Below are 22783 nucleotides of genomic sequence, written 5' to 3'. Positions count from 1 at the left end.
CCTTGTCTTTCGAGTGCCTCTTTACCAAGCTGAAGAGCTCTCTGCAAAAACTGTTTGCAGCTACCATCCACCACACGAACTATTGCATTGTCGGTGAAATAAATTTGCTGAAGTTGATCGTTCAGAATTGCTGGGACACCTGTGGCAGTACACTTCCCAATGGTGAGATCACATGTGATGTTTCCAAAATCTCGAATGCCAACCCTTACAAATGTATTGAACGTATTTTCAGATTTTATGCAGCCCAAGAGCCCCTGGATATAGCTGATGTCTGAAAAAGGACCAACACATTAATCTTCATTAATGGCTGAAGTTTCCAATGTCTAAACTCAGACCCATCTAGATAATGTCCTGCTAAAGATGTAAATGCTAGCGTACTGCACTACTTCCTCAGGAGGCTAAAGAAATTTGGCATGTCCCCTTTGACCCTCACCAACTTTTATTGATGCACCATAGAAAGCCTCCTATCTGGATGCATCACGGCTTGGTACGGCAACTTCTCTGCCTAAGACTGCAAGAAACTGCAGAGAGTGTGGACACAGCTCAGCACATCATGAAAACCAGCCTCCCCTCCGTGGACTCTGTCTATACTTCTCGCTGCCTCGGTAAAGTAGCCAACATAATCTGAGATCCCACTCACCCCGTACGTTCTTTCTTCCCTCCTCCCATTGGGCAGAAAATACAAAAGCCTGAAAGCACATACCATCAGGCTAAAGGACAGCTTCTATCCCACTGTCATAAAATGATGGAACGGTCGCCTAGTACGATAAGGTGGACTGTTGAATTTACAATCTACCTCGTCGTGACCTTGCACCTTATTGTCTGCTTGCCCTGCACTTTCTCTGTAACTGTAACACGTTATTCTGCATTCTGTTATTGTTTTCCCTTGCACCACACTGTTGTGATGAAATGATCTGTGTGGATGGCATGCAAAACAAAGTTTTTCACTGTACCTCGGTACATGTGACAATGATAAACCAAATTACCAATTTAGAGGCGCACAGAGCAGTGGGCCACAGTGAGGAACTGTGTACAGTCACGGCAAAGAGCATGGGGTGACAGTGTACTGTGTACAAACATGCGTCAGTGTGTGGTACAGAACACAGGATCAATAATCAAGGGGAGGAACTGTGTACAGTCAGCATAAGTGTGTGGCACAGAGGAATATTCATGATGGGGGATTGTGTACAGTGTGTATCAGTGCGTGGTATAGGGCAAGGCTCATGTTGAGGGACTGTCTAGTGTGCATCAGGGTGTGTAGCAGGAGGTAGACCAGCGTCTCTACTTTCTTAGAAATTTAAACAGATTCGGCATGTCATTAAAGACTCCACAAACTTCTGCAAACGTGCAGATGGAAAGCATCCTGACTGGTTACATCACAGCCTGGTGTGGGCACTCCAATGCACAGGAATGCAAGGGGCTACAGAGACCGGTGGATTCAGCCAGTTCCATCATGGGTACTGCTCTCCCCACCATCGAGGACATCTGCAGGAGGCGATGTCTGAGGAAGGCGACATCCATCATCAAGGGACGGCCACCATCCGGGCCGTGCCCTCTTCTCGATGCTGCCATCAGGCAGGAGGTACAGGAGCCCTATGACCCCACACCTCAAGGTTCAACAACAGCTTCTCCCCCACTGCCATCAGGGTCTTGAACCCACCGGAAAAGCTTTAACCCTACCTCAGACCTTTTTTTCTCTCTCAAGTTTGCACAAGCGTCGTTATTTTAATTTTGCTGTTCTTTATACTTGTAAGTTATGCATAATTTATGTTAATTTGACTTTACGTAAACATGTTTGTCCTCGTCTTGTAACGTACTGTGTTGCTGCTGCAAAAGGCTGACTTTCATGGCATTTACGCCCTGTGTATTTATGCCTCTGACAACAATAAACATGAATTTGTACAGAGCCAGGTGTCAAGGTAAGGGATTGTACAATGTGCACTGTGCGAGCACAGAGCAGGGGCCCACAGTGGGCGACTGTACCGTCTACACCGGTGCTTGTCCACTGCAGGGTCACAGTGGAGGATCGTGACATCAACGCGTCTGGTCTTGCAAAACAGGAAGTCGCAGTAAGAAACTGAGCACTGAATGTACAACACAACACAGGGAATCCCAGCAAGGAGATTACACTGCAGTTCCAAGCCATGCCAAACTGAATGGGGGCCCATGTCTGGCCATGGGGATTAGGGTTAGACCTGTGCAATGCGAGTGTGGGCAGTGGCTCTGATTCTCAATGCTTCTCTGAGGACCTCAGTGAGGAATGCGAGGTGGGTTCTCAGGGACGGATTCTGAAGAGCTTATTTTGAAGGGCTGGAATTTCTCTGGAATTTCTGGGAAAGAATGCTTTTAATCGGGGGTAAGTTTTTGGTAAGGAAGGTAGAGGGATTTGAAAGCAGGGATAGGGACTTTAAAACTGATGCCGCTTAATAGGATCCTTTGGCTGGTTGACATGTTGTGCAAGTCACGGTGAGCCTCAAAGGGCAGTGGAGATCAAAGGCACGCACTGATGAGTGGGGTGAATGGTTTCAGATATACAGAGAGGAACTGATGAATCCTGTCTGTGATTTCTTTCTGATGGTTCCAGTAGTCAGCCGTAAAACCGTCCGCGACCCACTGCTGCCTGGCTTCTATCTTCTGGAGGGTGTTGTCGTAGTAGTCTATCTGCAGGTCGTCCAACATGCCGACCCTGGAGATGTCCCGCAGGTCAGGAATGCTGATGGAATGGAGGTAGAAATATATCAAGCTGTGGGAGCCTGAGCAAAAGGACAGAGAGAGAGAGAGGATTGTGAGAAAATGACCAAGGATCCCCACCCTTACAGGGGCACTGCTTAGGAGTCTGATGGGACACTCTCCACTTGCTCGGATGAGTACACGACACCACATAGACCCTACAACACCACACAGACACCATCCCGGATCAAGCAGCCACCGGACTGGTTCCCCAGCACTAAAACAGACCTCGCTGCGTCGGCCCAAGCAGTTACTCACACAGACCACTCAGTTACACACAAGCACACCTGAGTGAAGTTGAGTCTGAGCCTTGTGGGTTTTGGTGGGGCCTGTCTGGCATCAGGTCACCAGGAAGGTTTGGCCTCTCGAGAGAAGAACCCAACTGCAATGGGGGCAGAAACCAATGGGTCCCAATCCTCCAAAACACTGAGCGGGTCTTGGGCCTCAGCCTAGACTGTTGTCAGAGATCAGAGAACTGTGACCACAGGGAATGTGACCACAGCTAGCACAGTGGCGCAGCGGGTAGAGCCGCTGCCTCTCAGCTCCAGAGACCCGGGTTCGATCCCAACCTCCGGCGCTGTCAGTGCGTGGAGTTTGCTCGTTCTCCCTGTGACCGTGTGGGTTTTCCCCCCGGGTGCTCCGATCCCCTCCCACATCCCAAAGACGTGCCGGTCGGTAGTTGAATTAACCGCTGTAAATTGCCTCAAGTATGTGGGTGAGGGGTGGAATCTTGTGGGGGGGGGGGAGCTGATGGGAATGTGGGGAGAATAAAAGGGAATTGGTGTAAATGGGTGGTTGATGGTCAGTACAGACACAGTGGGCCGAAGGGACTGTTTTTACACTGTGTAACCCTGTGACACTAAGGGTTTAACCTTTATCCACACTAGGGTCCAGGTGAGCAGGGAGGCAATGGCACTGTGGTATTATCACTGGATTAATAATCTGAGTCCTGGGGACTTGGGTTCGAATCTCACCACAGCAGATGGTGATAAATTTGAATTCAAATTCTGGAATTCAAAGATGTGATGACCATGAAAACCATAGTTGATTGTTGTAAAGACCCATCTGATTCACTAATGTCCTGTACTGGAGGAACACTTTCCTGGTCATAGAGTCATCGAGATATACAGCACAGAAACAGGCCCTTTGGCCCAACTGGTCCATGCCGACCAAGATAGGCCATCCAAACTAGCCCCATTTGCCAGCGTTTAGCCCATAACCTTCTAAACCTTTCTAGTCCATGTACCTATCCAACTGGTCCATGCCAACGAAGATTTGCATCTAAGCTAGTCCCATTTGCATGTATTTGGCCTATATGTGACTCCAGACCACAGCAGGGTGGTTGACTTTTAACTGCCCTCTGAAATGTCCCAGCAAGCTGGTCAGTTATAATAAAACGGATCACCTGGAATCAGCCCAGGCATCAGAAATGACAATGGCAAAAACTGTCAACCCTGTACGGTTCCCCTTATTAACATCAGAGGTGGTCTTATAGAGGTGTACAAAATCATGACAGACATAGTCAGGGTCAATGCGCATAGTCTTTTCCCAGGATTGGGGAATCAAGAACTAGAGGACATAGGTTTAAGGTGAGAGGGGAAAGATTTAATAGGAACCTGAGGGGCAACTTTTTCACCCAGAGGTGGTCAGTATATGGAACGAGCTGCCAGAGGAAGCGGTTGAGGCAGGTACATTAACAACACTTAAACGGTACTTGGACAGGTGCATGGATAGGAAAGGTTTAGAGCGATATGGGCCAAATGGGGGCAAATGGGACTTAGATGGCAATCTGGGCCAGCATGAACCAGATGGGCCGAAGGGCCTGTTTCCATGCTGTATGACTCTATGACTCTAACTGGGGGGCTTGTGCCAAAACTGAGAGAGCTGCCTTACAGACTTAGTACTCCTTAGACCCAAACAACACTGTGGGCATACCCTCACCTCAAGGACCACAGCGGTTCAAGAAGGCGGCTCACCACCGCCTTCTCAAGGGCAACTAGGGATGGGCAATTAAATGCTGGCTCAGCCTGTGAAGCCCACATCCCCTGAGCGAACTGGTGTCCCAACTATGGCTCAGTGGGTCACACTCTCACCTCCGAACTCAGAATGTTGTCACATGAAGCCCTGCTTCCGAAACGTGGGCACAAACTGCCCACTTGTCCCGCCACCAGGTTGAATGAGCTATTCAGTAGAGGCCCCGTCTGCCCCCTGCGGTAAACGAAGGCACTAGTTATGGAGAGTGCTCTTCCCCCAGCACAACATTCACAGAAACTCTCCACCAACATCACCAAAAGGCCAGTTGGACGTCACAAAATACCTCACGGGATCTTGCTGTGTACTGATTAGTGGCTGTGTTTCCTCTGTTAGAACAGTCACTGCACCGCAAAAGAAATGTGTTGGCTTTAAAACTGCTTGTGATGTGGTGGGAATTCGAGGCAACAGCTTGAAGCAGAGTTTTGTCTGCGTCACAGTGCAACAACTGAACAACTCACCAAGTAACGGCAAACTTTGCAGAACATAGAATACAGCCTTTGAAGTGAATACAGTCAGTTCCCCTTTAGGGAAGACACAACTCATTTGGGCGAAATATTGTCATAAAACGAGCAAGGATTGAGATTCACGGATAATTTTTGTCCTGGATGCGGGTGAAGTTCTCAGATCCCGAAACAGGCCATTCGGCCCACGATGTGCATGCCAACCACGGAGGAGGGAGGGGGAATGGGTAGAACAAAGGGCAGTCCTCTGGTGGGGTGAAACAGACGGACCTGATGTGGCAGTTAAGGGGCAGTGAAGACCAGATTAATGCGGTGCCAGTGTTAGGAACTTTCCTGTTTGGGAACCCGCGCCAGTTCCCTCCCGCCGGTCGAACATTTTCAAGGAATATTTTATCCCGAGTTTATAGACTCCAGAAATTTCCCAACATCTTGGGCGACCCTTTGGATTGCCTCTCTCGGACCCGGGAGTGAGGCGGGGAAGGCCTCCACTCGAATGGCGCCACGCCTGGGATCAAGTTGATCTTCAGCAGATCAGAGATGGGTTTCCCAAACGCAACCCCCGACATTCCCCATCACCACCACCCTCGCCTTACCTGCCTGGCTTCCCGGCCCAGAGCAGAGAGACAACACGGTGAAAAGGAGTGATGCCGGTCCGTTCCAACTCTCCATCGCGGCGACTCCTCGCACCGACTGAACCCCGGTCGTTGGTCAGTGAAGTGCTGAGGGCGGAGATCAGATTGACAGAGGCAGCTCGGGAGTGAACGGTGTCCTCTCCAGGGGGCAGCCAGTGAGAGACTGCTGTAACCGAGAATCCTTCCGCAGGAATCACCACTCCCTACTGCTCTGCAGTGTGGGGGCAGCGGTGAGCAGTTTTTGCTCCAGATTCCAGCATCTGCAGTCTCCCGTGTCTCCATTCATCGGCACCCCGTGTCCCGTCCCGTCCCGTCCCCTCCCCTCCCCTCCCCTCCCACTCTCTCCCTTCCCTCCCCTGTCCCACCCAGTCTCTCCCCAACCCCTCCGCTCCCCTCCCCTCCCCCTCCCCCCTCCCCTCCCCCCCTTCCCCTCCCCCCTCCCCTCCCCCCCTTCCCCTCCCCCCTCCCCTCCCCCCCTTCCCCTCCCCTCCCCTCCCCTTCCCCTCCCCTTCCTCCCCTCTCTCCCCTTCCTTCCCTCCCCAACCCCTTTCTTCCCGCCTCTCCCCTCCCTCCTCCCTCCTTTCCCTCCCTTCCCCCACTCTCTCCTTTCCCTCCCTTCCCCCCTCCCTCCTTTCCCTCCCTTCCCCCCTCCCTCCTTTCCCTCCCTTCCCCCCCTCCTTTCCCTCCCTTCCCCCCTTTCCCTCCCTTCCCCCCTCCTTTCCCTCCCTTCCCCCCCTCTTCCCTCCCTTCCCTCACCTCCCTCCCCTCCCTTCCCTCACCTCCCTCCCCTCCCACCCTCACCTCCCTCCCCTGCCTCCCCTCCCCTCCCCTCTCCTCCCCTCCCTTCCCCTCCCCTCTCCTCCCCTCCCTTCCCCTCCCCTCTCCTCCCCTCCCTTCCCCTCCCTTCCCCTCTCCTCCCCACCCTCCCTTCCTCCCCTACCCCCTCCTCCCCTCCCTCCCCTCTCCCCCCTCCCCCCTCCTCCCCTCCCTCCCCTCTCCCCCCTCCCCACTACCCCCCTCCCCTCCCCCCTCCCCTCCCCACCTGCCCTCCCCCCTCCTTTGCCTCCCCTCCCCTTTCCTCCCTCCACTCCCCTCCCCCTCCCTCTTTTCCCTTCCCTCCCCCCTCCTTTCCCTCCCCTCCCCCTCCCTCCTTTCCCTCCCCTCCCCCTCCCTCCTTTCCATCCTCTCCCCTCCCCATCCTTCCCCTCCCTCCCCTCCCCAACCCCTTTCTTTCCTCCCTCCCCAACCCCTTTCTTCCCTCGCCCGTCCCCTGCCCCGTCCCCTGCCCCATCCCCTGCCCCGTCCCCTCCTCTCCCTCCTTTCCCTCCCCTCCTCTCCCTCCTTTCCCTCCCCTCCCCTCCCTCCTTTCCCTCTCTCCCCTCCCTCCCCAACCCCTTTCTCCCCTCCCTCCCCAACCCCTTTCTTCCCTCCATTCCCCCTCCATTCCCTTCCTCCCTTCCCCTCCTGTCCCCTCCCTCCCCTCACCTCCCCACCCTATCCCCTTTCTCCCCTCCCCACCCCGTCCTGCCCCACCCTCCTCGAGTCCTGCCCCTCCCCTCCCCTCCTCACATCCCACCACTCCATGACACCCAAGGACTGCACTTCTCTCCAACACACTGCCATACCCCACTGCCCTGCCCCCAACTCCCCGGCGCTGCAGCCTTCTACACCACCCTACCCCCACCCTGCTACCATCCACCCCTCCGTCTCACACCCCGTTCCTGACTACCTAACTCGCCGATGTCCCACTCTCTCCCTCTCCCTCCATGTGCTCTGTCTCCCCACCCCGTACCTTCTCCCTCTCCACCAACACCCGCCACCCAACCCCCACCATCCTGGAGTTCAGGTCCAGCATGTTTCCTGCAAGGGTTAAAAGCAAAAATGTCAAAATTAGGGGACTCTGATTTACAAGCGATATTAAGGGTTTGATGAAAAAAAGGAAGTATATGACAGGGAGAGGCAACAGAAAAAAATGAGTCCCTTGAGGAACATAAATGGTGTAGGAGAGAACAAGAAAGAAATCGAGAGGACCAAAAGGGTCATTGGGGGCAGGAAAGATTGAGGAGAATCCCAAAGCTTTCTATTAGAAACAAGAGGGTAACGAAGTAATCGATGTCCCGTTAGCAAGCAAAGGTGCATTCTATGTGTGGAGCCAAGGGATGTGGCCAAGGTCTTAAACGAATAATTCGTGCCTGTATTCACCAAATTCAGTGTGTCCCTAATGACTCCTACCAATTTTTACACATGCACCAGAGAAAGTATCCTATCCTGATGCATCACAGCTCGGTATGGCCACTGCTCTGCCCAAGACCATGAGAAGTTGCAGAGAGTTGTGAAGCCAGACCAGCCTCCCCTCCATTGACTCCGTCTATGCGTCCCGCTGCCTCAGGAACACTGCCAATATAATCAAGGACCCCTTTTACCCTGGTCATTCTCTCTTCATCCCCTTCGCATCAGGCAGATTCAAAACCACTGTTATAAGACTCTAAAATGACCCTTGATCTCCCAATCTACCTCATCGTGACCCTTGCACTTTATTCGTCTGCCTGCACTGCACTTTCTATGTAACTGTAACACTATATTCTGCATTCTGTTTTTTTTTCCCTTTCGCATTACTATGATGTATTTACATATGTATATTATGATCTTTAGGGATGGCTTGCAAATAAAACTTTTCACTGTATCCCATGACATGTAACAATAATAAACCAATTAAAAAGGAGAAATATGTGGAAGATAGTGAGCTCAGGGTGAAGTACACTGATATTCTGGAGCAGGTCAGTTTTCAGAAGGAGGTGTTAAATATCTCGGAATGCACAAGGGTGGATAAATCCCCAAGGGATGAGATCTATCCCAGGATGAATCTGCAAGGGGACAGATTTCTAGGGGATCTTTTCATTTATGTTAGCCACAGTTGAGGAACCAGAAGACTGGAGGACAGGTAACGTTCCTTTATTCAAGAAGGGCCGCAGGGATAAGCCAGCTGTCAATAGGCCAGTGACCCTTACGTCAGTGGGAGGGAAATTATTGGGGAAAAAAATTCAAAGGAACGGGACTTGTTACACTTGAAAAGGCAGGGATCGATTGGGGATTGTCAGCATGGCTCTGTGCAGATGCAATCCTGCCTCACTAAGTTCATTGAGATTTTTGAGGGGGTATCTCGGAAGATTGATGAAGGAAGGCCGAAGATGTTATGGACTTTCATAAGGCATTTGACAAGGTCCCACATGTCGGTTAGTCCAGAAGTTTAAAGCACCTGGGATCTAACTACAGCACAGAAAGGGACCTTCAGCCCACCAAGTCCCTGCTAACCTTTCTGCCCAGCTACACTAGGTCTGTACCCTTCTATGCCGTGCCTTTTTAGTATCTATCTCACTACCTCTTATATGTACTGGTTGTATCTGACTTCACCATCTCCTGTGGTAGCCCCAGGCATTGACGGCTCTCTGTGTAAAACTCCTTTGACCTTAACCCTCTGCCTTCTTGTTTTAGACACCCCTGCCATGGGTAAAAGGTTCTGATTTATCTACCCCTATCTGTACCTCTGTCGCGTCACCCTCAGCCTCCTCCACTCCAGGGAAAACAGTCCCATCCCATCCACCTCTCCCCATAACTGCAGCCCTCCAACCCTGGCAACGAGCCTGTGAATCCCCTCTGCACTCTCTCCAACCTTGGACCCTCCCTTGCCCTTCCTGACTCTGGTTTAAACCCTCCCAAGAAGCACCAGCTGTCTCCTCACAAAATATCGGGAATGGCCTTCTTGAGGCCACAACGGGACCCACCTCCCCAGAACCAGGAGTCTGGACCCCTCCCTCCCTGCACCATCCCAGCAGACATGTTCACCTCTCCTCCTACTCGTTGCACCGGGAGCCATCTGGAGGTTCCTACCTCTGAGGTCCTGCCTTCCCTGCAGGTCTTCACCCTCCCTGTGGTTGGTCAGGTCACAGGTCATGACCCTGCACCTGCAGAGGTGAGGTCCCAACTCAGAATCAGGGCTGTGGGCACCAAACGCCAGCCTACTTCCCCCAGTGATGGCTGACCCCGTCCCTGCAGCTCTCCTGCCCTCACTACCCACCCTTCCCATCACCCACCTGTACAGCTGACCCCCCCCCAGACCGCGTTCCTCATGCAACCTGAGCAAAAAGCAGCAGGAGTAGGCCATTCAGCCCGTCAATCCTACCCTGCCTTTCAGTCCGAATGTGGCTGCTCTGCCTCAGGCCTCATGACCCCTTCTGAGTCAGTTCCCCTTTGCGGTCCCCTTTGGTGTGACAGATAGAGAGGTTCTTTATTATTTGGAAAATGCTGGACTGTGTGGGTTAGAGGAACAATGTGTAATGCACCAACCAGAAAGGTGACACACACTAACAATGCCATTAAAAAAAAACCAAGCACTTAGGTTTACTTATAGATGAACAAACTCTGAAAATGGGGAAGTTTTGATAAGCCTGTATTGAAATGTCCTGAGATGACTGTGTGCAATGAGTTTGCCAGCTTACAGGCTGCAAGTATCACCAGGCTCAAGGATAACTTCCATCCTGCTGTTAAAGAACTTTTAAAGGACCTAGAACGATAAGATGGACTCTTGACCTCACAATTTATCTTGTTATGACCTTGCACCTTGTGATCTAACTGCACTGCACTTCCTCTGTAGCTGTGACATTTTATTCTGCATTCTGTTATTGTTTTACCTTGCACTGTATAATGAATTCATCTGTATGAACGGTATGCAAGACAATTTTTTAACTGTACCTCGGTACAAGTGACAATAATAAACCAATTCCAATTACAGAGGCGGAGGGTGCAGAGAGGACTTACAGGGTGATACCTGATGTGTGATGGGGAACGGATCGGACACCGGTGGAGTTTCTATCCTCTGATGGTTGAGGGCAAACAAATGGAGGTCTTTAAATTGATGCAAGGTTTTGATAGGATCCAACTTGTGGGAAGTGTGTAACCAGAAGCCGTCAATCAGATATGGTCAGAAAGATCATTGCCAATAGCGTATTCAGCAGAAATATCTTTGTCCACAGAGCAAGGGGTGTGTGGAAGTGGGAGAAGTGGATATTATAGATGGGTTTATGGGGATATGGGGCAAGCTGAGGGAGAAGGACCAGGCTGTTGCACAGATAGGGTTTGAGTGACCAGAGGAGTCTCAAGTGGAGCCTTAACACAGGCTCGGACTTGTTGGTCCAAAGGTTCAGTTACTGTGTCACTCTGTAATTTACTGCAAGGGAGGGGGAGAGAGAAGAAGAAGGTGTGCGTTTACCTAAGATTGGAAAGAGCATTATTCATGCCATTGGGCTGTAGACTACCCGGGTGGAATATGTCTTGTTCCTCCAGTTTGAGTTGGCCTTCACCCTGGCAGTGAAGAGGCCAAGGACGGACAGGTCAGTGTGGGAATGGGAGGGGGAGCTGAAATAGTCTGCAGCTGGGAGCTCGGGATAGCCATTGCAGACTGAGCGTAGGTGCTCTGTGAAATGGTCGCCCAGTCTCCCAGTCCACGCTTGGTCTCACCGCTGTGGAGGAGGCCAGACCGAGGGCAGCGGATGCAGGAGACAAGGTGGGAGGAGATGCATGTGAGCGGTGGGGGAGCAGGTGACCTGAACTCTCTGGGGAAAGAGACGAGAAGCTTTCCTTTCAATTTAACTAAGTCAGTTTATATGTTTATAGTAATGTTCGGGTGTGCAGCCTTTTTGACCTGTAATGACAGTAACACTCCGATAACCCGGCACCCTCAGGACTTTGGTGATACCCAACCAACCAATATTCCAGAGTATTGGATGTGACTCCTACTAACACCCAATCGCAGTGTTATTTCTCTTTTTTTCACATGATACTCATTGGAATAACAAATTTTCCAGTGAACCCAGGGAGTAGAAAGGAAGGAGGAAATATACAGCGCTCCGGGTCCCTGGCACCAGCTGTTGTGGTAGCGAAGAAGGTTGTCTAAGGCTGGAGCAGGATAGAGGTCCGATGTAAACTTGGGCAGACCATTGGCAGATGGAATTTAATCCCAATAGGTGCAAGGTGATGCACATTGGAAGTCAAATCGAGAGAGGACATTGGTATTGGTATTGGTTCATTATTGTCACTTGTACTGAGGTACAGTGAAAAACTTGTCTTGCATACCGATCGTACAGGTCAATTCGTTACACAGTGCAGTTACATTGAGTTAGTACAGGGCGCATTGAGGTAGTACAGGTAAAAACAATAACAGTACAGAGTAAAGTGTCACAGCCAGAGACAAGGTGCAGTGCAATAAGGTGCAACATCACAGCAAGGTAGATTGTGAGGCCATAGTCCATCTCATCGTATAAGGGAACTGTTCAATAGTCTTATCACAGTGGGGTAGAAGCTGTACTTGTCTGGTGGTACGTGCCCTCAGGCTCCTGTATCTTCTACCCGATGGAAGAGGAGAGAAGAGAGAATGTCCCAGGTGGGTGGGGTCTTTGATTATGCTGGCTGCTTCACCAAGACAGCGAGAGGTAAAGACAGAGAGAGTCCAAGGAGGGGAGGCTGGTGTCCGTGATGCGCTGGGCTGTGTCCACAACTCTCTGCAGTATACAGTAAACAGCAGCGTGCTAAGGAATGTTGATGAAGAGAGACCTCAGGTTCCAGGTCCACAATTCCCTGAACGTAGCCACACAGATCTGTAGGGTGGTGAAGAAGGCACGGGGCACCCTTGTCTTCATAGGTCGGGGTGCAGAATACAAGAGTCGGGACGTGATGTTGCAACTTTACAAAGGATTGGTTAGGCCACGCTTGGAGTGTTGTACGCAGTACTGGTCACCATACTCTGGGACGTGACTACACTGGAGAGAGGACGGAGGAGATTCACCAGGATGTTGCTTGGATTGGAGGACTTTAGTTATGAGGAAAGACCGGACAGGCTGGGCTTGTCCTCCCTGGAGTGAAGGAGGCTGAGGGGCGAGCCAATAGAAGTATATAAGATATATAAGTTTATACAAAGTATACAAGAGGCATAGATGGCTAAATAGTCAAAGTCTTTTTCCCATGATAGGGGTACGAAAACATCGGTTTAAGGTGAGAGGAAGGAGTTTTAAAGGGGATCAGAGGGGAATGGTTTTTACACAGAGAGGGGTTGATATCTGGAACTCGCTGCCAGCGGAGGTGGTATCGGATACAATTACAACATTTCGACAGTCCGCACTGAGGGGTTAGCGGTGGAAAGGCTGAGCAGCTCAAGTTCCTGGGCGTCAACATCTCAGAGGATCTATTCTGGGCCCAACACATTGATGCAATCAGGAAGGAGGCACGCCATCGGCTCTACTTCGTTAGGGGTTTGAGGAGAGTCGGTATGTCACCAAATTTCTACAGATCTACAGTGGAGAGCATTCTGACTGGTTGCATCACCGCCTGGTACATAGCCTTCAAAGCACAGGATCGCAGGAGGATGTAGAGGGTCATAGACCCAGCCAGCTCCATCACAGGCACAACCCTCCCCGCCAGCGAGGACATCTTCAAGAGGCAGTGCCTCAAGAAGGCGGCATCTGTCACTAAGGACCCTCACCACCCGGGACATGCCCTCTTCTTGTTACTACCTCTGGAGAGGAGGGACAGGAGACAGAAGACCCACACTCAACGATTCAGGAACAGCTGTTTTCTTAAAATCACCTTAAAATTATGCCCCCTTGTGTTAGCCATTGTCGCCCTGGGAAGAAGTTTCTGACCGTCCACTCGATCTATGTCTCTTATCATCATGTACACCTCTATCAAGTCACCTCTCATCCTCCTTCTGTCCAATCCTCATGATATGCTCTCCAATCCAGGCAGCATACTGGGTAAAACTCCTCTGCACCCTCTCTGAAGCTTCCACATACTTCCCATAATGAACCGACCAGATCTGAACACAATACTCCACAAGTGTGGTCTGACCAGAGTTCTATAGAGCTGCAATATCACCTTGTGGCTCTTGAACTCATTACCCTGACTAATGAAGGCCAACACTCCATACGCCTTCTTAACAACTCTATCAACCTGTGCAGCAACCTTGAGGGATCGATGGACATGGACCCCAAGATCCTTCTGTTCCTCCAAACTGTTAAGAGTCCTGCCATTAACCTTGTATTCTGCCTTTGATAATGTTACCTCACTGTAATTCACAAAGGACGATCTGGCTGTTCGTCCCCGTCCCTTGCTGACTTCAAAAAGAAGTCAGGATTAGCTTCCCATCTCGGGAGCCTTACCCCCAACTCTGTACCTCACCCACACCCCTGTACCTTACCCCCACCCAGTCCCTTACCCCCACCACTGTCCCTCACCCCCACACCTTTACCTGACCCCCAACTCTGTACCTTACCCCCACCCCTGTCCCTTACCTCACCCCTGTCCCTCACCCCACCCCTTTACCTGACCCCCTATTCTGTACCTCACCCACATCCCTTTACCTGACCTCCACCTTGTCCCTTAACCCCACCCCTGTCCCTCACCCCCACCCATTTACCTGACCCCCACCCCTTTACTTGATCCCCACTCCTGTACTTCGCCCCCACCCCCTCACCACCAGACCCTTATTTCCCTCCTTTCCCCTCTCCCACCCACTCCCATCTGCCCATCACCCACACACTCCTCCCACTGGGTTCCCCCCCCCACACCCCCACTGTTCCCATCTGCCCCCCCCCACCTCCCTTATTTGGTTCCATGCTCCACCTTCCCCTCCCGTCAGACCCCACCATCCGCAGCCCTCTGTCACCTCCACCTACCCCCTCCCAGCCTCTGTCGCTGTTCCCACTCCCCCCTCCTCCATCTGCCCATCACCCCCTCCTCACCTGGATCCACCCATCACCTGCCAGCTCTTGCTCCACCCCTTCCCGTCTCCTCTTTATACTGGCTATCTCCCCGCTGTCTGTCAGTCCAGAAGAGGGATCTTGGTCCCAAGTGTCAACTGTCCATTTCTCTCCACAGATGCTGCCCGACCTGCTGAGTTCCTCCAGTGTTTTGCTCCAGATTCCAGCATCTACAGTGTCTCCAGTTCATTTCTCCCGTTCAGGTAAATGACCTGTTGTGCTTATCTCAGGTGAAGCTGGCCTGGAATCCACAGCTAGGATTCCAGATCGAGGTCATCAAATCCATTCTCCATGAGGTGTCCTGTGGCCGGAGAGAGGAAGCGTGCGCGACTTCCTCAGCCTGGGATTAGACCAGTTCCAGGTTCATTCTCTGTCTATACTTCTCGCTACCTCCCACTGCCTTGGTGAAGCAGCCAGCATAATCAAAGACCCCACCCACCCGGGTCATTCTCTCTTCTCCCCTCTCCCATCAGGCAGAAGATACAGGAACCTGAGGGCACATACCACCAGGCTCAAGGACAGCTTCTATCCCACTGTGATAAGACTACTTAATGGTTCCCTTTTACGATGAGATGGATTCTGGACTTCTAAATATACCTTGTTATGACCTTGCACCTTATTGTCGACCTGCACTGCACTTCCCTGTAGCTGCGACACTTTATTCTGTATTCTATTATTCTTTTCACCCTGTACGACCTCAGCGCACTGTGTAATGATCTGTACGATTGGTATGCAAGTCAAGTTTTTCACTGTACCTCAGTACAAGTGACAATAATAAACCAATACCAATACATTTTGGGAAGTTTGGGCAAATTTTATTTGGAAGATTGCTGAGCCCTCTGGTGGCCACAGTCTGTGATTACAGGTTGAGGACTTTGCAGAGGGAGTAGAAATTTATTCCAAGGATCTAAAATGAGAAGAAAGTTCACACAGAAGGTGCCAAAATCCATGCCTGCAGAGTGGAGATTTTGCAGAGTAAAAGGTATTTAGCAGGGCATTGACAAGAGAGCAATAGTGCAGAAGAGATTCACCTGCCACAGTCTTCCAACTCCACCCCCCCCAGCACTACCTGCCTGTCATCTCCTCAGTCCACCAATCGCCTCACAATCCTTTCTTGCCACTCCCCTTCTCCTCTCTATGCTGGTCACCTCCCCTCTCCGTCCTGACGCAGTCGACAATTTCTTTCCTCCCACAGATGCTGCTCGACCCGCTGAGTTCCTCCAGCACATTGTTTGTTGCTGCAGATTCCAGCATCTGCAGTCCTTTGTGCCTTCACCAGGATGCTGCCTGGAATGGAGGGCAGTAGTTATCAGGAGAGATTGGATGGACTGGTGTACTCTCACTGGAATGTAGGAAACTGAGGGGTGACTTTATGGAGGGTTTATAAAATTATACAGGACAGATAGTCAGAATCTTTTTCCTGGGACAGGGGAATCAGAACTTCAGCGTTCATGCTTAAGGTGAGATGGGAGACACTGAAAGGAGATCTGAGGGGTAAATGTTTCACACAGGGGGTGGTGAGTATCTGGAATGAGCTGCCAGAGTGGTGGATGCAGATACAATTACGACATTTAAAGGAATTTGATTAGGAAAGGCGTAGAGGGATATGGGCCTAATGTGGGCAAATACAGTCATAGAGTCTTACAGCAGGGAAACAGGCCCTCCAGCCCAACTCATCCATGATGACTGTGCTGCCCAGTGAGCTCGTCCCATCTGCCTGCGTTTGGCCTATAGCCCTGTAAAGCTCTCCTATCCATGGACTTATCTCGATGGCTTTTAAATGTTGCTAATGTGTCCACCTCAGCCACTGTTTCTGGCAGCTCATTCCAAATACACACCACCCTTCGTTTGAAGAAGCTGCCCCTGACATCCCTTTTAAATCTCTCGCTTCCGATCGTAAACCTATGCCCCCTTGGTTTTAGCGCCCCCTTGGTTTTAGCACCCCCTCCCTGGGAAAAGATGATGTGCCTTCATCCTTTCTATCCCTCATGATCTTATATACCCCTATCAAGTCACCCCTCAATCTCCTACATTGCAGGGAATAAAGTCCTAGTCAACGCAACCCCTCCTTGTAACTCAGGCCCCCAAGTCCACGCAACATCCTGGTAAATCTTTTCTGCACTCTTTCTAGTTTGGTAACATCCTTCTTATAACAGGGTGACATATCCAGGACATGCCCTCTTCACATTACTACCATCGGGGAGGAGGTAAAAGAGCCAGAAGACCCACACTCAACAACTTCTTCGCCTCCGCCATCAGATCTCTGAACGGTCCATGAACACCACTTCACCATTACTCTTTTGCACTATTTGTATATTTTTGTAACTTATTGTAATTTTTCTGTCTTGCATTGTACCGCCGCTACAAAACAACACATTTCATGTCATATGTCAGTGATAATAAACCTGGTTCTGATTCTGAGCAAAACTCTACACAATACTCCAAGTGTGGCCTTACCAACGTCTTGTACAACCGCTACATAACTTCCCAACTCCAATACTCAGTGCCCCGACTGATGAAGGCCACAATGCCAAACACCTTCACCACCCTATCCACCTGAGATGTCACTTTCAGTGAACTATGCACTTGCACTCCTAGGTCCCTGTGTTCCATGGGATTAGTGTAGCAAGGCACCACAATCGGTCCAGATGAGATGGGCCAGAAGGGCTCATTTCTGTGCTGTACGCTTCTTTGATTCGATGATGATTATGGATTCAGTAATCAGGGATCAGGGACTAATATTGTTTTTGTTCTGTTTTTTACCTGTACTACCTCAATGCACTCTGTACTAACTCAATGTAACTGCACTGTGTAATGAATTGACCTGTACGATCGGTATGCAAGACAAGTTTTTCACTGTACCTCAGTACCAGTGACAGTAATAAACCAATACCAATAATAATCTGTTGTCAGAAAATCAAATCGTGTCAGAGAGAAAATGCAAATAATTAAATGATCTGCAAGAACCTCCCCAGGTCCTTGACTTCTCCCAGCCTGGGACAGCATGGCCGACATTACAAAACACAGTGGTGCAGCGGTAGAGCCGTGACCTCGCAGCTCCGGAGACCTGGGTTCGATCCCGACCTCCAGTGTTGTCTGTGTGGAGTTTGCGCGTTCTCCCTGTGACCACGTGGGATTTCTTCCTTGTGCTCCGGTTTCCTCCCACATCCCATAAATATGCAGGTCGGTAGGTTAATCGGATGCTGTATGTTGCCCCTGGTGCATATAGGTCAGTGGGAGATGTGCAGGGAGTTGACGGGAATGTGGGGAGAATAAAATGGGTTAAGGGTAGCATTAAAGTGGGTGTCTGATTGGTGGGCCGAAGGGCCTGTTTCCATTGCTGTATTTTTCTCTATGACTCCAGCAGACAGCAGAAAGGCTAAGAGTGAGTTTGGTTAATTGCCCATGTTGTTTCAGTGAGTACACAAGCCAGAACCAACCGCCCAGCAAGCACAGTTGTCCACACTGGGTTTGGAACAAGTCTTTTGACTGAAATGCAGATGGATGAAACCATTTGCCTTTGGCCTGGTCTTCAGGTAAATTATACTTCCTTTAGATTGGTCTTGGATTGTCTGTGCTTAGGGGCACCAGCTCCAAGAGAATCACACAGCCACTATTGACAAGGTGTGGAGTGACAACTTACTCAGCCACTGTGTAGATTCCAACCATCTCATGAACAGGATGTTTTCAGCTTGATTGTACTGGGCTCACTGGGTTATTGAGCTCCTAAGACTAAAATACTGTGGTCTGCCTACCCTTCACTGGGGCAGTTCAGTTTATTGATATTTTGGGGATGGGATGGGGATCTTTTTCACCCAGAGAGTGGTGAGTATCTGGAATACACTGACTGAGAGAGTGGTGGAAGCAGAGTCACTGATAGCATGCAATCACTGTCTAGATGAGCACTGGAATTGCCAGGGCAGAGAAGGCTACAGGCCAAGTGTGGAAGATGGGATGAGTACAGATGGGTGCCCACTAATTGGTGAGGACGTGGTGGGTTGAATAGCCTGTTTCCATGCTGTATGACTTTATGACTCGATTAACCACCACCCTGTATGATGGAGTCACAGAGTAATACATCGCAGAAACAGACCCTTCGGCCCAACTCATCCATGCCGACCAAGGTGCCCACTTACGCTAGTCCAATTTGCGTGCATCCCTCTTTCTTGTCCATGTACTTATCCCAATGTCTCTCACCTGAAACCCGAGCCTTGTAGTTTTTGTTTCCCTCTCCCCGGGAAAAATTTAACTGAGCAACACTGTGTTCAACTTGCTGTCTGGGCCTGTGTTACAAATTATGCTCAGGGCCACCACCCATCCAGACATGAACTTACCGATGATTAAAGTCCCAATAGGTCACCCAGTTCCTGTAAACATTGGCAACTTATGGAACGTTTGGGGAGGTGGGGCTAGGACGGAGGAAGGGGTAACTCATGGGGGATGAGGCCTGGGGCAGGTGAGCCATGATCTTATTGTGTAGCAGGGAAGGTTTGAGGGGCCGAGTGGCCTACTCATGCTCTCTTGTGTTCTTGTGAGACTGTGGAGGGCCGTGGCTTGGTTTGTGTGGACTCCATGGTCGAAAACAAAGGGTTGTCACTTTGGCAGCAAGAGCTCTGCAGGTAATGCATGCACTGGTGTTCCTTTGGGAACAATGTTGACTAAAGCCACCGTTTATATAATTCTTCAGCAGGAGTATTTGAAGGGACAAGGTGGCATAGCTTCTTGCCATGAAGTGACCACTTTCATGTTCTAGGCTGCCTGTGCCCAAGGAGTTTTAACTTGACCCTGGGAGCACTCTAAGAGACTTGCACAGCCTCTGTTTACATAAAGATTTGTTCTTTCTGTTCAAAATTTGTTCAAAAAAATTATTCACTAAAAGATGATAAAAGAACTGCAATGTTGGCTTTACATTTCTGAAATATTCTCAATTTTCATTTCGAGTGAACCAGACATGGCGTCAAAGAATTTTCCTCCTGATTTTACTTTACATCATCCTGGGAGTTCACGGTCAATTTATATTACATTTACCCAAACACAAAAGTAGTCTGTGTTACATTTGATAAATATATATCATCATACAGAGATTATCATATTGTACAGAAAGCCACAGAATATTGTATAATTAAGAAATTATGGACAAAGTTACCCCAGTTCTCGAGTGCCCCAATCCACCAAAGTTTATCTTCAATCCCTCTAAATTAGCAGTACATTTAATCCTACCCTGTTTGTATCAGTATTCTGAGATAGGGTTGAGAGTGCAGCTCATCTCGGGTAGGACTGTACAGGGGAGAGGCTCAAACTTCAATGCTCGGAAACCTGAATCCTGTGTGAGATGTAAGAAAAAGTTACAACATTGACAAACGGGAGTGCTGCAAAGCTGAGGAAGATTCAGCCAACCGATTAGCACTCCGGAGGCAACACGAAACTTGCTGAGAAGTGCAGCCACACATCACAACACCAGGCAGAGGCTCCACCCTGTGTTCAGAGCGATGCTTGAGTTAGGACCAAACGTTCATCTGGAAAGGAGGAATGAGAAGAGGTTGGATGTGCAATCCAGTCACGGTGAGCAGTGTCAGTGAAGGGATCTGTGTGCGTACCCACCTGCAATGACGCCTTGGCTCCCTCCTTGCTGCTCCTCTACACTGCTGCAATGACCATCGCCAGCATGGCCATCAGTCCCAGAATGGGACCAGCTCCACGGGGCTCGCCAACTCCTGCCCACCAAGTAAAGGTTGGTAAATTGCTTTATTATTTTTTACACGTACCGAGGTACAGTGAAAAACTTTGTTTCCCATGCCATCCATACAGATCATTTCATCACATCAGTGCATTGCGGTAGTACAAGGCAAAACAATACAGAATGCAGAATAAAGTGTTATACTTAATAAGAAGGTGCAGTGCATGTAGACAATAAGGTGCAAGGCCATAACAAAGTAGACTGTGAGGTCAAGAGTCCATCTTATTGTGCTAGGGGACCATTCAATTGTCTTATAACAGTGGGATAGAAGCCGTCCTTGAGCCTGGTGGTACGTGCTTTCAGACTTTTGTATCTTCTGCCCAATGGAAGGGGGGAGAAGAGAGAATGTCTGCGGTGGGTGGCATCTTTGATTATGTTGGCTGCATTACCGAGGCATCGAGAGGTGTAAACAGAGTCCACGGCCCACATGAGGTGAAATACAAAGATGAGATGGCACTGGAGAGGGTGTAGGGGAGATCTATAAAGACTGGATAATTTTGTCTCTGAGCAATAATTGGATAGGCTCTGGTTGTTTCTTAGGAACACAGGAGGCTGAGGGGAGATTTGTAAAGTTATAAGAGGCCAGGATGGAGTGGATAGGAAAGAGCTAATGACCTTAGCAGAGTGGTCTAAAAACTTAAGTGGCTCAGATCAACGGTAATTGGTAGCATTGGAGGGAGAAATGAAAATTGAAGAAGGAATTTCTAGAAAATTGGGAAGGTTTGCGATATGGTCAATATAGGTGCCAGAAAAACTGGGAAAGGATCATTGGAAAATGGGCCAATACTGGAGGTAACTCAGAGGTGACGTTACAAGAGCAGAGCAGTAAATCAGTCCGGGAAGTGTTTAGATTGCCAGGTGTAGCCAATGGAGCAGAGATAAACGAATGCAGGTTGGGATGCAGGCTGAGTGCAGGAGAGCTGATCATAAGATAAGCAGAGTCACCACAGAAAACAGGATCCTAAATTAGAGCACCCAGTTACAGAGAGGAGGGGAAAATAGCTGCCAGGAAGATAGAGGCACGTCCAGCAGAAATAACCGATGATGAAATTGTGACAAAGAAAAGTGAGTTACTGATGAATTATTGTGAAATTGTAAAATCCGCATGTAACCATTGTAACGCGAGTATTATAAATTGCTGAGAGTTTTTTGGGTCAGTGGAATATTTTTGAGCTTTCACCCAAAGTACAACCCAGTGTACACTGTAACATTTGATGTCCTGGGATAGTGTTTTTTCCTGAACCAATCATTGGCTAAATCTTGTGTGACTGTTAAGTACTCCCTTAAGATGTCCACAGGAAGAGAACCTCTTCCTCCATCGAGTCACCTTACATTAATGGGACATTTGTTTCTCAGATTCTTGTGGCATGAAACAGAAATATCATGTGGGGTAAAAACAGAAAACGTTGGAAATACTCAGCCGATGCTGCCTGACCTGCTGAATATTTCCAGCATTTTCTGTTTTTATTTTTAGATTTCCAGCATCTTCAGGTTTTTTTTTGATTTTCTAACCTCGCATCGGTATGGGTTTGAGACAGTGACACTGACATACTTAAGCCCCAGCCACACACTCCTGTCAACACAAACAAGCTCTGCTGTACATGTCGGGATGTTCTCAGAGTAAGGTTACTCCAGAGTTACAACATCTGTCACTAATCGTGCCCATGTCATAATGCATGCCATCTGTTTCACATTCCACTCTTGCTTAATAAAACCTCCACACTTAAGAATGAAAACAACTTCCAACTTGCATCAGACTGGAAACACCAGTAAACTACAGTCCAACTGGTTTTGGAATTGGCTACAGAGATAACACTGATACAGGGTCATTCAGCTGAAACATTAACTCTGTTTCTTGTCCCACAAATACAACCCTGGCCTGCAGAGTGCTTTTTATTTTAGATTTCCAGCATTTGCAATTTGGTTTTTGGTTTTCAACTCTGATAGCGATCCCGCCACATGTGTAAGGAAATGATAGTGTTAACACCAGGGAGATACAAGGGGAACCAAACACATCTCAGGGATCCAGAGTGAACTGTGGTACAATGGTAAAACTGAAAATCCTTCTGCTTCCAAACTCATCTGTTTTACTGCTTTGAGAAAAAGAAGGGAGATTGTTTTCTGTGTGAAATGAATTCTTATTTTAGAGTTGTACATTTGGCTGACAAGATGAGGAAGGTCAGTGCAGGGAACGAGAACATTCCATTGTACAGACTCACTCAGCATGTAAATGGCACCCTGCCCCTCCCCAGCCATAAGAGCCGCAGCCCGAGGAGTAACAAGGGGAGTTTCTGTTTCCCAGTGCACTTCCTCGTGTTTGTTCAGCTCAGGATTTCCCCTTTACCATCAGGTTCCTGCAGTTTGTCCCAAGCACAAGGCTCT

General features: G+C 49.5%; 2 protein-coding genes across 2 annotated transcripts in view; both read right to left on the bottom strand.

Annotated features, from left to right (window-relative positions):
* The window catches only part of LOC127585964 (uncharacterized), a 43488-nt gene that overhangs the window by 3499 nt on the left and 17206 nt on the right, over positions 1-22783 (bottom strand). Inside the window, exons 5-9 of the mRNA XM_052043719.1 lie at positions 7650-7717; positions 5819-5994; positions 4880-4938; positions 2505-2753; positions 26-271 (exon numbers count right to left, since the gene is read on the bottom strand). Coding sequence (XP_051899679.1) covers positions 26-271; positions 2505-2753; positions 4880-4938; positions 5819-5994; positions 7650-7717 — 798 coding nt within the window. The remainder of the gene's footprint in view (positions 1-25; positions 272-2504; positions 2754-4879; positions 4939-5818; positions 5995-7649; positions 7718-22783) is intronic.
* Positions 2329-5988, bottom strand: LOC127586043 (RLA class I histocompatibility antigen, alpha chain 11/11-like). Its single transcript, XM_052043819.1, has 2 exons — positions 5819-5988; positions 2329-2753 (listed from the first exon to the last, which is right to left on the bottom strand). The coding sequence occupies exons 1-2, from the start codon at positions 5892-5894 to the stop codon at positions 2491-2493; spliced, it is 339 nt and encodes a 112-aa protein (XP_051899779.1). The 5' UTR covers positions 5895-5988; the 3' UTR covers positions 2329-2490.

Source organism: Pristis pectinata, chromosome 34 (assembly GCF_009764475.1).
Source record: "Pristis pectinata isolate sPriPec2 chromosome 34, sPriPec2.1.pri, whole genome shotgun sequence".
Taxonomy (NCBI): Eukaryota; Metazoa; Chordata; class Chondrichthyes; order Rhinopristiformes; family Pristidae; genus Pristis; species Pristis pectinata.
Note: the sequence above shows the minus strand (reverse complement) of the source record. Positions and strands in the feature narration are given on the sequence as shown.